This window comes from Colobus angolensis, unplaced genomic scaffold, assembly GCF_000951035.1.
Source record: "Colobus angolensis palliatus isolate OR3802 unplaced genomic scaffold, Cang.pa_1.0 Scaffold428, whole genome shotgun sequence".
In the NCBI taxonomy this organism is placed as follows: domain Eukaryota; kingdom Metazoa; phylum Chordata; class Mammalia; order Primates; family Cercopithecidae; genus Colobus; species Colobus angolensis.
In genome coordinates this window covers 1,284,313-1,299,464 of record NW_012117688.1, presented here as the reverse complement: position 1 = coordinate 1,299,464, position 15,152 = coordinate 1,284,313, and the positions used below count along the sequence as shown (strand labels likewise).

Genomic DNA, 15,152 nt, shown 5'->3' with positions numbered 1-15,152 from the left:
GATTCTACTACTTATCCTTTTAAAATTCCAATGTAGTATACTTGACAATGCATTAACACATTAAAGCTTTAACACTTTAGTGTGCAAGAATTTTTACATGTTTTTCTTTGAGAAGGAAACAACTCTGAGAAAATAAACCTTGGGGCAATAATTGGTCCAGAAATGGGCTTAGGAACCACAATCTTTGCCATGGCAAACCCTGATTATACAACCATTTACAAAATTTAGAACAGGCATGTATAATTTATATAACTCTGCAATTAGAAGCTTAAAAGATTACCTTTAACACCGACCTGATGGTCAACAAATATGGATCTTCTAGGAACAGCAGACAGAGGGAAATTTCAGAGATTAGGGCCTTTCTTTGAAAAGTGACCTAAGTTTCAATTTCAAAATCCTTAGCAAAGCACATCAATTTGATTAGAATTGTTACCACACCTATGGCTACATCTGGAACCAGAAACAGATACCTAGACAACTAGGAACTAACATGTAAGCTTGATAAATCAAATCCTACATTTTAAATTAATTTGGGGGTCATAGGTGGATAAGGTTCCCTCGGTCAGAGCATAAGCCTCATAACTTAAACAGGGAGAACCTCCAGGTGATGCTCAGCAGGTGGTTCTCCTGCAGCAGCTTTAGATAGGATAAAATGGTTGTCAAGGATGGTGAATGATACCCACATTTAAGAAGAGAGGGTATAAAAAGAGCAGCACAAGCAAAATGGGATTCTGGGTCCACTACATTAATACTAGTTATTGGCAAATGCTTACAGTGGTCAACTAAAAAATTACTAAATGATCAGAGTGTATTTGGAAGTCCAAGCCTTTAAACAGGTTTTTAAAAACATAAGTTCGGTAGATAAAAGGTAAAGCATTCACATTCCACTAGAGTTACTTCACTGATTTACAGCCATTGACCCTTTACACAACTGTCACAATAAACAGATGTTTTATGGATTCTAAAATATCCTGGCTTTTAAGAATTCCAGAAGAATAACTGTTGTTAAGATAGGCTTTTTATTTTTCAAAACCTCTATAATCTTCCACTAAGGTAGGTGTTCAAAACATTTACAAATACTTAAGATATTTGTATGTGTATTACTTAATCGTATTTTATATATAATCATCCCTCAATACCCACAGGGGATTGGTTTCAGGACTCCCATGGATACCATGGGAAATCTGCATATGTTCAAGTCTTTTATATGAAATGGCACAGTATTTGCATATAATCTACACACAGTCTCTAATACACTTTAAGTCATCTCTGGATTACTTATAGTACATAGTACCATGTAAATGCTATGTGAATAGTTGTTATACTGTATTTTAAATTGTGTTATTTTTTATTGTTTTTTCCAAATATTCTGATCCATAGTTGGTTGAATCTGCAGATGCAGAACCCACAAAAACGAGGACAGACTGTTTTGACCAACTGTTTTGTTTTGTTTTGTTTTGTTTTGTTTTTTGGTGAGACGGAGTCTGGCTCTGTCACCAGGCTGGAGTGCAGTGGCATAATCTCGGCTCATTGCAACCTCCAGCTCCTGGGTTCAAGTGATTCTCCTGCCTCAGCCTCCTGAGTAGCTGGGACTACAGGTGTGTGCCACCAGGCCCAGCTAATTTTTATATTTTTAGTAGAGACGGGGTTTCACCATGTTGGCCAGGATGGTCTTGATCTCTTGACCTCATGATCCGCCCGCCTCGGCCTCCCAAAATGCTGGGATTACAGGCATAAGCCACCGTACCTGGCTGTATTTTTTTAATTTATCAAGTTGATATCTACATCAATTACATGGCAGTGTGTATATAAGAGAGACAACTTTCATACTGTTTTTGTTTCTTACTTTCAAGTTCAACTATGATACTTTGCTTTGCCTTCAAGCCTCACTTTTCTGTAAAAGGTAGCATAACCTTGGCACTTACACGGGTGGTCTTGACTTCCATCATAATGTTTCTCATGCTTATTGCCTTTTGTTTTTTTGAGTTTTTTTGTTTTTGTTTTTTGGTTTTTTTTTTTTTTTTTTTTAGATGGAGGCTAGTGATTGAATGTTGATGTTCTAAAAGTTGACTCTGGCTGCTGTGTGTTGGTGGATGGGGGCAGTAGAGTGGGAGACCAGTAATAGTGATTGTGATTTCTTGTGAGTCATGTAGACAGTTCTTTTCGGAAGCTTTTCTTAAGGTAAGAAAAAGCAGGGCTAGTGTAAGTTTTGTTTATACTGAAAATGTTTTAAAAAATTTTGGAATCAGGGTCTCACTCTGTTGCCCACACTGGAGTGGAGCGGCATGATCTTGGCTCACTGCAACTTCCCACTCCCAGGTTCAAGCGGTTCTCCTGCTTCAGCCTCCCTAGTAGCTGAGATTATAGGTGAACACCACCATGCTGGGCTAGTTTTTGTATTTTTAGTAGAGACGAGGTTTCACCATGTTGGTCAGGCTGGTCTCAAACTCCTGACCTCAGGTGATCCAATCGCCTCGGCCTCCCCAAATGCTGGGAATACAGGCATGAGCCACTGCACCTAGCCCCTTGCTGCCTTTTGATAATTATAACACAAAAGCTTTTGGGGAGGTAGACCTTCCACTTAGAATTATTACCTTGGTACAGATTCCCAGCCAATATATTGTTTTTGCAGATTATATTACAACCATCAATAAACTCTTATTTTCAAACATAAAACTATCATACTGAATATGCTTTTTTCAATTACATGTGCCACCCTTCACTCCCCCTCCTCAAATCTGAAAAATCACTGTTTTACCCAGTGACACAAAATCATTGAAATATGTTTCACAAACTAAAGCACAAATCTCCAAGCATCCACTACGGAGAAAGATGAACAGAACAACAGTCATAGATGAATACTGGAGGGCAGTTGCAGGCCAAGCTAACCATGGAGGCTGGAAGGGACATCTTTCTCTACAACTCACTTAATCTCAAGTTATCCCCAATGAATGGTTTAACAGATAATTTTCTTAATCTTTTTATGGAAAAGTTCATACTTACACAAAGTTAGACAAAATAGTTCAATGAAGCCCCGTATATACATCACCCAGCTTCACTAATTATCAACTCACAGCAAATCTTGCTTCTTCTATACTCTATTTCATCCCCTCCTGTAGTATATTATTTTGGTGCAAATCTTAAACACCACATTATTTCATCTGTAAATATTTCAATGTTAATTTCTAAAAGGCATCTCTAAAAACACACACTACCATTATAGTTAAAAACATTAACACGAAATTTTTTATGTCACCAAATATTCACTTTAAAATTTTCAGGAAAAAATAGGGCAAAATCTTGGGACTTAGAGTTGACATCAAAAACATGATCCATAAAAGAAAAAAATAGATAAAATAGACTTTATTAAAACGTAAAACTTTTGCTCTGCAAAAGACTCTGTTAAGAGGATAAAAAAACTAAGAGATTGGGAAAAAAATACTAGCAACTGCATATCTCCCAAAGGACTCATACATAAAAGAACTCTCAAAACAAGCCATTTAGAACATAGGCAGGCCAGGCGCGATGGCTCACGCCTTTAATCCCAGTACTTTGGGAGGCCACAGCGGGCAGATCACCTGAGGTCGGGAGTTTGAGACCAGCCATGCCAACATGGAGAAACCCCATTTCTACCAAAAATACAAAACTAGCCAGGAATGGTGGCGCATGCCTGTAATCCTGCTCGGGAGGCTGAGCAGGAGAATCGCTTGAATCCAGCAGGCAGAGGTTGCGGTGAGCCGAGATCACGCCACTGACTCCAGCCTGGGCAACAAGAGTGAAACTCCTTCTCCAAAAAAAAAAAAAAAAGTGGGCAAAAGATATGAACAAACATTTCATCAGAGGACAGATATACAGATGGCAAAGAAGCACATGAAAAGATGTTCAATACCATTAGTCACTGCATTGTTCAAACACCATTGCATCAGAGAAATGTAAATAAAAACCACAATGAGATATCACTACATCTCTATCAGAATGGCTAAAATTTAAAAAGTGATAACCCCAAATGCTGGTGAGAATGAAGGGAAACTGGATTACTCACACATAGCTGGTGGGAATGTAAAATAGTACAGCCACTCTGAAAAAGAGTATGGCAGTTTCTTAAAAAAAAAAAAACTAAACATGGACTTACTACATGACTCAGCAACTGCATTCTTGGGCATTTATTCCAGAGAAATGAAAACTTATGTTCATACAAAAACCTGAACATGAATGTTCATAGTAGCTTTATTCATAATAGCCAAAAACTGGAAGCAGCTCAGATGTTTTTCAACCAATGTTAAATGGTTAAACAAATTGTGATGTATCCATACCATGGAATTCTATTCAACAATTTTGAAAAACCCGCTATCAATACAGGCGACACCTTGGATGGATTTTAAGGACATCATGCTGTGCGAAAAAAGCCAGTCTCCAAAGGCTTGTTTTGAGAGTTCTTTACGTATTTTATGTAATAGTCCTTTGGGAGATATGCAGTCGCTGGTATTTTTTCCCAATCTCTTGGTAGTTTTTTCATCCTCTTAACAGAGTCTTTTGCAGAGCAAAAGTTTTTCATTTTGATGAAGTCCATTTTGTCCATTTTTTTCTTTTTAGAGATCACGCTTTTGATGTCATCTCAAGGTCCAAAGATTTTGTCCTTTTTCTAAAAGTTTTATAGTAAATATTTGGTGATAAAAAAAATTTCAGGCCAGGTGCAGTGGCTGATGCCTATAACCCCAACACTTTGGGAGGCTGAGGCGGATGGATCACCTGAGGTGAGTTTTGAGACCAGCCTGGCCAACACGGTGAAACCTCATCTCTACTCAAAATACAAAATTAGCTGGGCATGGTGGCACATGCCTGTAATCCCAGCTACTCAGGAGGCTGAGGCAGGAGAATCACTTCAACCCAGGAGACAGAGGTTGCAAAGAGGCGAGATCATGCCATTGCACTCCAGCCTGGGTGACAGAGCGAGACTCTGCGTAAAAAAAAAAAAAAAATTTAGATTCACAGTTGCCAAGAGTTAGGAAGAATGGAGAGGAAGGTGTGAGTATAAAGAGATAGGTAACACAACAGATAACCTTGTGGCAACAGAATATTTTTATACCACCTTTTTTTTTTTTTAAGAGTCTTGCTCTGTTGTCCACGCTTCAGTGCAGTGGTGTAACCACAGGTCACCACACCTTCAAGCTCCTGGGCTCGGGTGATCCTCCTGCCTCAGCTCCACAAGTGGCCAGGACTGCAGGAGCAAGCACCACACCTGGCTAATTATTTTTTAATTTTTGTGTAGACCAGGGGTTTTGCTATCTCCCTTTGTTGCCTAGGCTAGTCTCCAACTCAGGCTCAACCGATCCTCCCAACTCAGCCTCCCAAAGTGCTGGGATTATAGGCCTGAGCCACCATGCCTGGACACATTTTCATATCTTAATTGAGGTGGTAGTTACACAAATTCATACATATGATTAAACTGCATAGAACTACACACACACATACACACACACACACGAATACATGTAAAACTGATGAAAGCTGAACAATGTCCATGGATTTTGCCAATATCAATTTCCTGGTTTTGATATTGTACTACAGTTATGTAAGACGTTTTCACTGGGGTAAATGGGGTGAAGGGTACATGGGATCTCTTTGTACTGTTTATTTATTTTTATTTTTTATTTTGTAGAGATGGGATCTCATATTTTGCCCAGGCTGGTCTCAAACTCCTGGGCTCAAGTGATCCTCCTGCCTCAGCCTCCCAAAGCACTGGGATTACAGGCCTGAGTCACCATGCTTGGCCTGTACTACTTTTGCAACTTCCAATGAATCTATAATTATTTCAAAATAGAAGTATAGGTCAGGCACAGTGGCTTACACCTGTACTGTCAGCTCTTTGGGGGGCTGAAGAGGGAGGTTCACTTGAGGTCAGGGGTTCGAGACCAGCCTGGGCGATGTCTCTACAAAAAATAGGAAAATAATTAGCTGCCTGTGGTCCCAGCTTCTGGAGGGCAGGAAGAGTTGGGGAGGGGGGCTGAGGCGGGAGGATCACTTGAGCCCAAGAGGGTGGAGGCTGCAGTGAGTTATGATTGTGCCACTGCAAACCAGCCTTGGTAACAGAGTGAGATCCTGACGCCAAAAATTTTTTTAAAAAACATTTTAAGTATAAACAAAACTTTCACTAGCCCTACTTTTCTTTCCTTAAGAAAAGCTTCCCAAAAGAACTGTCTACATGCCCCACAAAAAATCACAATCACTATTACTGGTCTCCCACTCTACTCCCCCCATCCACCAACACGCAGCAGCCAGAGTCAACTTTTACAACATCAACATTTAATCGCTAGTCTCTTCTTTCTTTCTTTCTTTCTTTCTTTGCGAGACAGAGTCTCGCTCTGTTGCCCAGGCTGGAGTGCAATGGCGCGATCTCGGCTCACTGCAATCTCCGCCTCCCAGGTTCAAGCGATTCTCCTGCCTAAGGCTCCCAAGTAATTGGGATTACAGGCGCCCACCACCACGCCAGGCTAATTTTTTAAATATTTTTAGCAGAGACGGGGTTTTGCCATGTTGGTTAGGCTGGTCTCCAACTTCTGACCTCAGGCGATCCGCCCGCCTCGGCCTCCCAAAGTGTAGCCTCTTCTTAAAACCCTTTTAAATAGCTTCCCATGGCTCTTAGAATAAAAGTTAACGTGTGGTTAAAATAAAATAAAAACCTCGCTGTGATGTAGTCCTTCTCCCGGGTCATTCCACACCATCTGTCTTCCACTAAGCTTCAGTCACACTCATATGGTCCACCTTCTAGTCCTCAAAATAGCCAAAACCTCTCCAAGCCTTACAGCCTTCACATAAACTGTTTCTTCTACAGAGAGCAGAGAAAGACAGTGGTTTCGAAAGTCACGTCCAAACTATAAATCATAGGACACTGAATTCTGCGGGCTTTGATTAGCATTAAGAGCTGCTTCCGATGGGGGAAACTCTATGCGGGGTGTGCCAGGAACTGATTTAAGACTGTATTCAGATCTTCCAAGCAATGCCAAAGACGCCAGCTAATAAACAGCATGTTTGATTGCTTACACTGCGTGCTAGGTCCTTTTATCCTTCAAACGACCACCTACAGGAGAGACTAAGGTCCCATTCACAACTGAGCGCTTAAGGAGGTTAAGTAGCCCAGAGTTCAACAGAAAGTGAACGGGTTGCTCAAAGCCAGAGCTACTCTTGACCTCTACTCTATACACTGCCTTTCCTCCAGCCCGTAAATACAACGAATGAACCTGCAGGTTGGTAGCTCCTGGGATCTGAGGTTGGAGCGCCACAAGACCCCAATCTGCTCTCACCCCGGGACAGGGAAATAGGAACAGGGGCACAGGTCCACCACCAGATGCCTCTGCGAGAGGCAGCAGTGCAGGCGGCGGGGAGGACCAGCGGTCACTCACCTGGTGCTGGCGCTGCGGCCACCTCCACACAGCGGTCGGGGCCTCCCAGACGCCGACCTGCAAGCCCCAGGGAAGCCCCCGGCGAAACCCCCGCGGGCCCGTCCGCAGGCACCAACCAAATAACGCAGCGCCGGCACCATCCCCTACGCACGCTCCCCTTCCTCAGCGCTCAGAAGCCTCCGCTTGACCCTCCACGGCCTGGGACCGGCGTCCTCTAGCCCCGCCCCTCAAGCGGGGGCCAATGAAGTGCGCACCTTCGCCCCACGTGGGAGAGGCTGCGGTGGCCAATGGGCGCGCGCGGCGGAGGGCGAAGGGCCGGCCAGGGCGCCGCAGACGCGCGGACGCTGGCTCGCTCCCTTCCTCCGACGCTGTGAGTAGAAGAGCTAGGCCCCTAACCGGGCATACTAGGGTGGTGGTTGTGTTCCGCCCTCGCCCTTCGCCAACGCTGGGCTGACCGAAAACCTGGCCCTTTAGGTCGCGCGTCTTCGACCTTCACCGCCATGAGGACATGGGGCCGCGGGAGAAACTTTGGGCGGGATTACGGTGAAAATGCTTGTTTGGGCAGGCCCAGCTTCTTTCTCCCGGTTTGGCTTCGGCCCCGCCCTCGCCTCGCCTCGCCCCGCCCCCGCTCGGCCCCGCACGCGGCCCGCGGGAGGCCAAGGGCCTGAGCACCCACCGTCTCCGTCCCGGCCCCAGCCGAGTCGAGCGTCCACTGGAAGGGCGCTCCGTGTCTGTCCTTAGTCCTCGGTCCTCACGGAAGCTCTTTGTCACAGCGAAGACTGACAGCCCGTAGTCTTCTGGACTTCTTTTATGGGGCTCCTGGCGGTGCTATTCATTCAGTCATTGATTCGTCTTGTAAATATCGAGCGCCTGTTCTGTATTGGACCCGGCATTGGATACTGGATGAACCAGACAGCTCGGTCTTTGCCACCATTTATCAGTCTGTGTCCTTTTCTCGAGTACTGAACCGAAATACAGTTTTAAATGTGCTGTGCGGGCTCTGAGCAGCGACTCACCTGTACAAGTCACTTCACCTGATTCCCATTCTGTAAAAATGAGGGCAGTGGGCTGCGTAATCGCTGAAGGACCTTCTAACTCCTTAAAATTATGTGATTCACTATCACCGTGCTGACACGGGTGTTACTAACGCCCATTCTGTGTGTTTGATGGCAGTTTTTAATTTTTAGTGTTAGCACAGCTGAACATAACAAATAGAATGACACAAATTTATTACCAGAAGGACTTCGTGTGCTTCTTAGAATCTTGGTTCCAGTCTTTGGTCAGGTGGCTCCAGGAAATCACTTCACCTCTTTGCCTCCGACCCTGCTCTGTGAACTAGGAATGATAGCAGTGTCTCCCTAATCTTAGGGCCGTTGAGCGGATTACACGAGATAAGGTGTTTAGCACAGCGAAACGTTTGCTACGTGATGGCATTTATTATGGTTAAAGGGTTTTACTACCAGAACAGTGGTACATAGTTTGCTTTATTTCTTTAAACAATGTAGAATATTGCCTGCTTGTTCCATCACAGATGAAAAAAAGAGATGTTTATTCAACTTTGTGAGGTAATTGTGGATTCCCATGCAACTGTAAGAATAGAGATTCTGTGTACCCTGTACCCAGTCTTCCTAGTGGTAGCATCTTGCAAAGCTAGTACAATATCACAGCCAGGTAATTGACATTTACACAATCCATTGATCTCATTCAGATTCCTCATTTTGTATTAGTGTTCTCTGTGTATATTTAGTTATATATTGTTATCAGGTGTGTGGATTCTTGTATCCACCACTACAGTCAAGGTACAGCCCAGGTCCATCATCACAAGGGTCCCTCCAGTTGCCCTTTTATAACCACAACTTCCCTTTGCAGCCCCACCCAATCTACTCTCTGTTTCCAAAATTTTGTTATATCAAGAACGTTACATAAATGTAATTATTGTAATTATACAGTGTGTAACTTTTGGAGATTGACTCTTTCATTCAGCATAATCCCTTGAGATACATCCAAACTGTTACATGTATCAGTAGTTCCTTTTTATTACTGAGTGGCATTCCATAATGTAGATGTACTACAGTATTAATATGGTTTGGCTGTGTCCCCACCCAAATCTCATCTTGAATTGTAACTCACAATTCCCATGTGTTGTGGGAGGAACCGGGTGGGAGGTGATTGCATTATGGAGGCGGGTTCTTCCTGTACTGTTCTCCAGATAGTCAATGAGCCTCACAAGATCTGATGGTTTTAAAAAGTTTCCCTGCACAAGTTCTTTCTTTGTCTGCTGCCATCCGTGTAAAATGTGACTTACTCCTCCTTGCCTTCCACCATGATTGTGAGGCCTCCCCAGCCATGTGGAACTGTAAGTCCATTAAACCTCTTTTTCTTCTCAGTCTCGGGTATGTCTTTATCAGCAGTGTGAAAATGGACTAATACAGGTGTATTCAACTGTTTACTCATTCAAGGACATTTGAGTTGTTTCTAGTTTTTAGCTATTGTGAATCAAGCAGCTGTGAACACGAGTGTACAGACTTGTGTGTGAACCTATTTTTGTTTCTCTAGGATAAATGCGCAAGAGTACAATTGCTGGGTCATATGGTAAATGCGTGTTTATTTTTATTTTTTGAGACAGGGTCATGCTCTGTTGCCCAGGCTGGAGTGCAGTGGCACAATCTCAGTTCACTGTGGCCTCTGCCTCCTGGTCTCAAGCAATTCTCCTGCCTCAGCTTCCTGAGTAGCTGGGACTATAGGCACATGCCACCACGCCCCGCAAACTTTTATATTTTTGGTATAGATGCGATTTCGCCATGTTGGCCAGGCTGGTCTCGAACTCCTGACCTCTAGTGATCCACCCGCCTCAGCCTCCCAAAGTGTTGGGATTACAGGTGTGAGCCAACACATCTAGCTTATTGTGTCATTCTTTTTTATTTGCTTATTTACTTTTTTGAGACAGAGTCTTGCTGTGTCACCCAGGCTGGAGTGCAGTGGCTCGATCTCTGCTCACTTTAAGCTCTGCCTCCCGGGTTCATGCCATTCTCCTGCCTCAGCCTCCCGAGTAGCTGGGACTACAGGTGCCCACCATCACGCCCGGCTAATTTTTTGTATTTTTAGTAGAGACAGGGTTTCACTGTGTTAGCCACGGCACCCGGCCTATTATGTCATTCTTATGCCTTTGCATCCTCACAGCTTAGCTCCCACTTTTGAGTAAGAACATACGATGTTTGGTTTTCCATTCCTGAGTTACTTCACTTAGAATAGTAAACTCCAGGACAGGCACGGTGGCTCACGCCTATAATCCCAGCACTTTGGGCAGCTAAGGCAGGCGGATCACGAGGTCAGGAGATTGAGACCATCTTGGTCAACATGGTGAAACCCTATCTCTACTAAAATGCAAAAAATTAACCAGGCGTGGTGGCATGTGCCTGTAATCCCAGCTACTTGGGAGGCTGAGGCAGGGGAATCACTTGAACCTGGGAGGCGGAGGTTGCAGTGAGCTGAGATTGCGCCACTGCACTTCAGCCTCGTGACAGAGCGCAAGACTCTCACAAAAAAAAAAAAAAAAAAAGAATAATCCTATTCAGGTTACTGTGAATGCCATTAATTCATTCCTTTTTATGGCTAAGTAGTGTTCCATCATATATATATACCACAGCTTCTTTATCCGCTCATTGATTGATGGACATTTGGGTTGGTTCCACATTTTTGCAATTGCAGATTGTGCTGCTATAAACGTGTGTGCAAGTATCTTTTTTGTATAATGACTTCCTTTCCTCTGGATAGCCACCCAGTAGTGAAATTGCTGGATCAAATGGTAGTCCTAATTTTAGTTATTTAAGGAATCTCCGCAATGTTTTCCATAGTGGTTGTACTAGTTTACATTCCCATCAGCAGTGTAGAAGTATTCCCTTTTCACCATATCCACACCAACATCTATTTTTTTTAATTTTTTGATTATGGCCATTCTTGTAGGAGTAAGGTGATATATCACATTGTGGTTTTGATTTGCATTTTCCTGATCATTAGTGATGTTGAGCGTTTTTTCATATGTTTGTTGGCCATTCATATATCTTCTTTTGAGAACTGTCTTCATGTCCTTAGCCCACTTTTTGATGGGATTGTTTGGTTTTTTCTTGCTAATCTGTTTGAGTTCATTGTAGATTCTAGATGTTAGTCTTCTGTCAGATGTATAGATTGTGAAGATTTTCTCCGACTCTGTGGGTTGTCTGTTTACTCTGCTGACTGTTCCTTTTGCCATGCAAAAGCTCTTTAGTTTAATTAAGTCCCAACTACTTATCTTTGTTTTTATTGCATTTGCTTTTGGGTTCTTGGTCATGAAACCCTTGCCTAAGCCAATGTCAAGAAGGGTTTTTCTGATGTTGTCTTCTAGAATTTTTATAGTTTCAGGTCTTAGATTTAAGTCCTTGATCCATCTTGAGTTGATTTTTGTATAAGGTGAGAGATAAGGATCCAGTTTCATTCTCCTACGTGTGGCTTGCCAGTTATCCCAGTACCATGTGTTGAATAGGGTGTCCTTTCCCCACTTTATGTTTTTGTTTGTTTTGTTGACGATAAGTTGGCTATAAGTATTTGGTTTTCTTTCTGGGTTCTCTATTCTGTTCCATTGGTGTATGTGCCTATTTTTATACCAGTACCATGCTGTTTTGGTGACTATGGCCTTATGGTATAGTTTGAAATCAGGTAATGTCATGCCTCCAGATTTATCTTTTTGCTTAGTCTTGCTTTGGCTGTGTGGGCTCTTTTTTGGTTCTATATGAATTTTAGGATTGTTTTTTCTAGTTCTCTGAAGAATGATGGTATTTTTATAGGAATTGTATTGATGGGAAGACTAATATCCGGAATCTGCAATGAACTTGAAGCAATTTGTAGATTGCTTTTGGCAGTATGATCATTTTCACAATATTAACTCTACCCATCCATGAGCATGGGATGTGTTTCCATTTGTTTGTGTCGTCTGTGATTTCTTTCAGCCGTGTTTTGTAGTTTTCCTTTTAGAGGTCTTTCACCTCCTTGGTTAGGCATATTCCTAAGCATTTAATTATTTATTTATTTTCGCAGCTATTAGAAAAGGGGTTGAGTTTCTTGATTTGATTCTCAGCTTGGTCACTGTTGGTATATAGGAAAGGTACTAATTTTGTACATTAATTTTGTATTCTGAAACTTTGCTGAATTCATTTATTGGTTCTGGGAGCTTTTTGGAGGAGTCTTTAGGGTTTTCTAGGTATACAATCATATCATTAGCAGATAGCAACAGTTTGACTTCCTCTTTACCCATTTGGATGCCTTGTCTTTCTTCTCTTGTCTGATTGCTCTGGCTAGGACTTCCAGTACTATGTTGAATAGAAGTGATGAGAATGAGGCTGGGTGTGGTGGCTCACACCTGTAATCCCAGCACTTTGGGAGGCCAAGGGGAGTGGATCACCTGAGGTCAGGAGTTCAAGACCAGCCTGGCCAACATGGTGAAACTCCATCTCTACTAAAAATACAAAAAATTAGCCGGATGTGGTGGTTGGTGTCTGTAACCCCAGCTACTTGGAAGGCTGAGGCATGACAGTTACTTGAAGCCAGGAGGCAGAGGTTGCAGTCAGCTGAGGTCGTGCCATTGCACTCCAGTCTGGGCGACAAGAGTGAAACACTATCTCAAAAAAAAGAAAAGAAAGGGGGGTGGTGAGACTCAGCATCCTTATCTTGTTCCAGTTCTTGAAGGGAATGCTTTAAACTTTCCCTGTTCATATTATGTTGGCTGTGGGTTTGTCATATATGGCTTTTATTACTTTGAGGTATTTCCCTTGTATGCCAATTTTGCTGAGGATTTTAATCACAAAGGGATGCTGGATTTTGTGAAATGCTTTTTCTGCATCTATCGAGATGATCATGTGATTTTTGTTTTTAATTGTGTTTATGTGGCGTATAACGTTTATTGACTTGTGTATGGTAAGCCATTTGTGCATCCCTGGTACGAAACCCACTTAATCATGGTGGATTATCTATGGCAGCAGTAATTTAGTAGTGGTTATTTTCTAATTTGCATTTAACTGGGTACTTTTAATTTATTAGAGCTAGATTCACTAACTTACCACTAGAGGTCTCCTCTTTCCCTTTAGAAAGTGTTCCCAAAGGCAACTGCTTGTACTCAAGTAGGAATAATTTGCAAAATCATTAGCAAAGTTGCAGTTGAGAATGTAAAAACCTACCAGTTTTTGTTAACTCTATTGCCAAATATAAATTCAATTTTATGTTTAAAACATTTTAAATCTAATATCTTGTGTTTTTAGAGATTACAGCTGAAGTAAATTTGGCCTTTCATTTAAGCTAAATTATAAGATGGGTCAAAATGAATCACGCAAAAGTAGTCAGTTTTCAAAGATCACTCTAATTCACCTGCTTAATAACAGTTTAACTGGTTTTACCTTTCTCCATGGAAACATGTCAACCATTGAAGACTATTAATAAACAAATATTTATTAAACGTTTGCATTATTCTGAGAAAAATTGAAATGAATAAGATGCCATCCTTGGTCTTTCTTTTACTTTTCATACTCTGTTTTCGTTCTAACTGGGCTTTTTTTTTTTTTTTTTTTTGCATATTCTGCTGCTGCTTTTAAACTAACTGAAAACTCTTAATCATTAAGACCCATTTCAAAAGACACCTCTGGTGTGAAGCCTTCTTCTCACGGTTCTCATGGCATTTGTTCACACCTCTACTAGCCAACCACGTTGGGTGTTATTTATCTCTTTATATGTCATCTGTCTGTATTAAATTATACATTCTATGAGGTCAGGAACCTTGTCTTTCTGTGTGTCTCTTTCTCCTTTGTTCTTGTTTTTGTTTGTTTTGTCTTACCATTGTTGCCTTTGCCGCAAGTATAGCAGACATTCAATAAACATTTTTTGAGTGAACGAATGAATGAATGGACATGGCATTTGAGTAAGGTCTTGAAATTGGGTGAGATTTCCACAGATTGATGGTGATGGGGGAGGGAGGCTTAAGAGAAAACAGCCTGAGTAGAAGCTGGGAAAGCCCTTATTTGTAAATAAGATTGACAACTAATAGAGTTATTCGAGGTGGGCACAGGCAGAGAGAGCTTTAACAAAAAGCTGGAAAGGGTTGAGAACATGATAAGAGGTAGTGGAGCAGAGGTTTGCAGTAATGAAGACGGCTATGGTGGAAAAGAGATGAAAAGGGTAGTTGGTTCTGTCTTCAGTTCACATCTCTCACTGTTCCACGGCCTCAGCATCCTCAGTCACTTCCTCAGCTCTAAGGTGTTTCCCACTCAGGCATCTTTCTAGCCCTCTTCTTTCTCTTGAATTCTAGAACCTTGTAATGATTGAGGAAAGGACCCTGGGCTGGTAGAGAACTGGGTTCAAGTTTCAACACTACCACCAATTAGTCATGAAACATTGAGCAAGTCCCTTTAAACACAGCATTTATTAATACCCCACCTTGTTCAAGAAAGGATTTAGGGTGTCAGGAAGTTACTTAACATCAGGGCTTCAGTTTCCTCACCTCTATATAAGAGATTTCATCCAGGTGATCTAAATTTCTTATAGCTCTAACATTTTGTGACCTCTGATTCCAATGATTTTTCGTCATCTGCACTTAGAAATCTTGCTAACACTTAATATGTAGATTATGAAAAACTAAAGGCCGGGCGCGGTGGCTCAAGCCTGTAATCCCAGCACTTTGGGAGGCCGAGACGGGCGGATCACAAGGTCAGGAGATCGAGACCATCCTGGCTA

At 42.2% G+C, this 15,152-nt stretch overlaps 2 protein-coding genes across 6 annotated transcripts in view; one reads left to right on the top strand and one right to left on the bottom strand.

Moving 5' to 3' along the window:
* L2HGDH (L-2-hydroxyglutarate dehydrogenase) overlaps positions 1 to 7,928 on the bottom strand; it is a 66,305-nt gene extending 58,377 nt beyond the window's left edge. The window contains exon 1 of the mRNA XM_011956896.1: positions 7,401 to 7,928. Within this exon, the coding sequence (XP_011812286.1) occupies positions 7,401 to 7,540 (140 nt within the window). The 5' untranslated portion in view covers positions 7,541 to 7,928. The remainder of the gene's footprint in view (positions 1 to 7,400) is intronic.
* The window catches only part of ATP5S (ATP synthase, H+ transporting, mitochondrial Fo complex, subunit s (factor B)), a 14,750-nt gene continuing 6,686 nt past the window's right edge, over positions 7,089 to 15,152 (top strand). For 2 of the 5 annotated variants that reach the window (XM_011956903.1, XM_011956897.1), the window contains exon 1: positions 7,089 to 8,424. In XM_011956903.1, the coding sequence (XP_011812293.1) occupies positions 8,385 to 8,424 (40 nt within the window). In that variant the 5' untranslated portion in view covers positions 7,089 to 8,384. Of the gene's footprint in view, positions 8,425 to 9,956; positions 9,993 to 15,152 lie in introns of all 5 variants that reach the window. The other 3 variants (XM_011956898.1, XM_011956899.1, XM_011956901.1) reach the window with 3 other exon arrangements.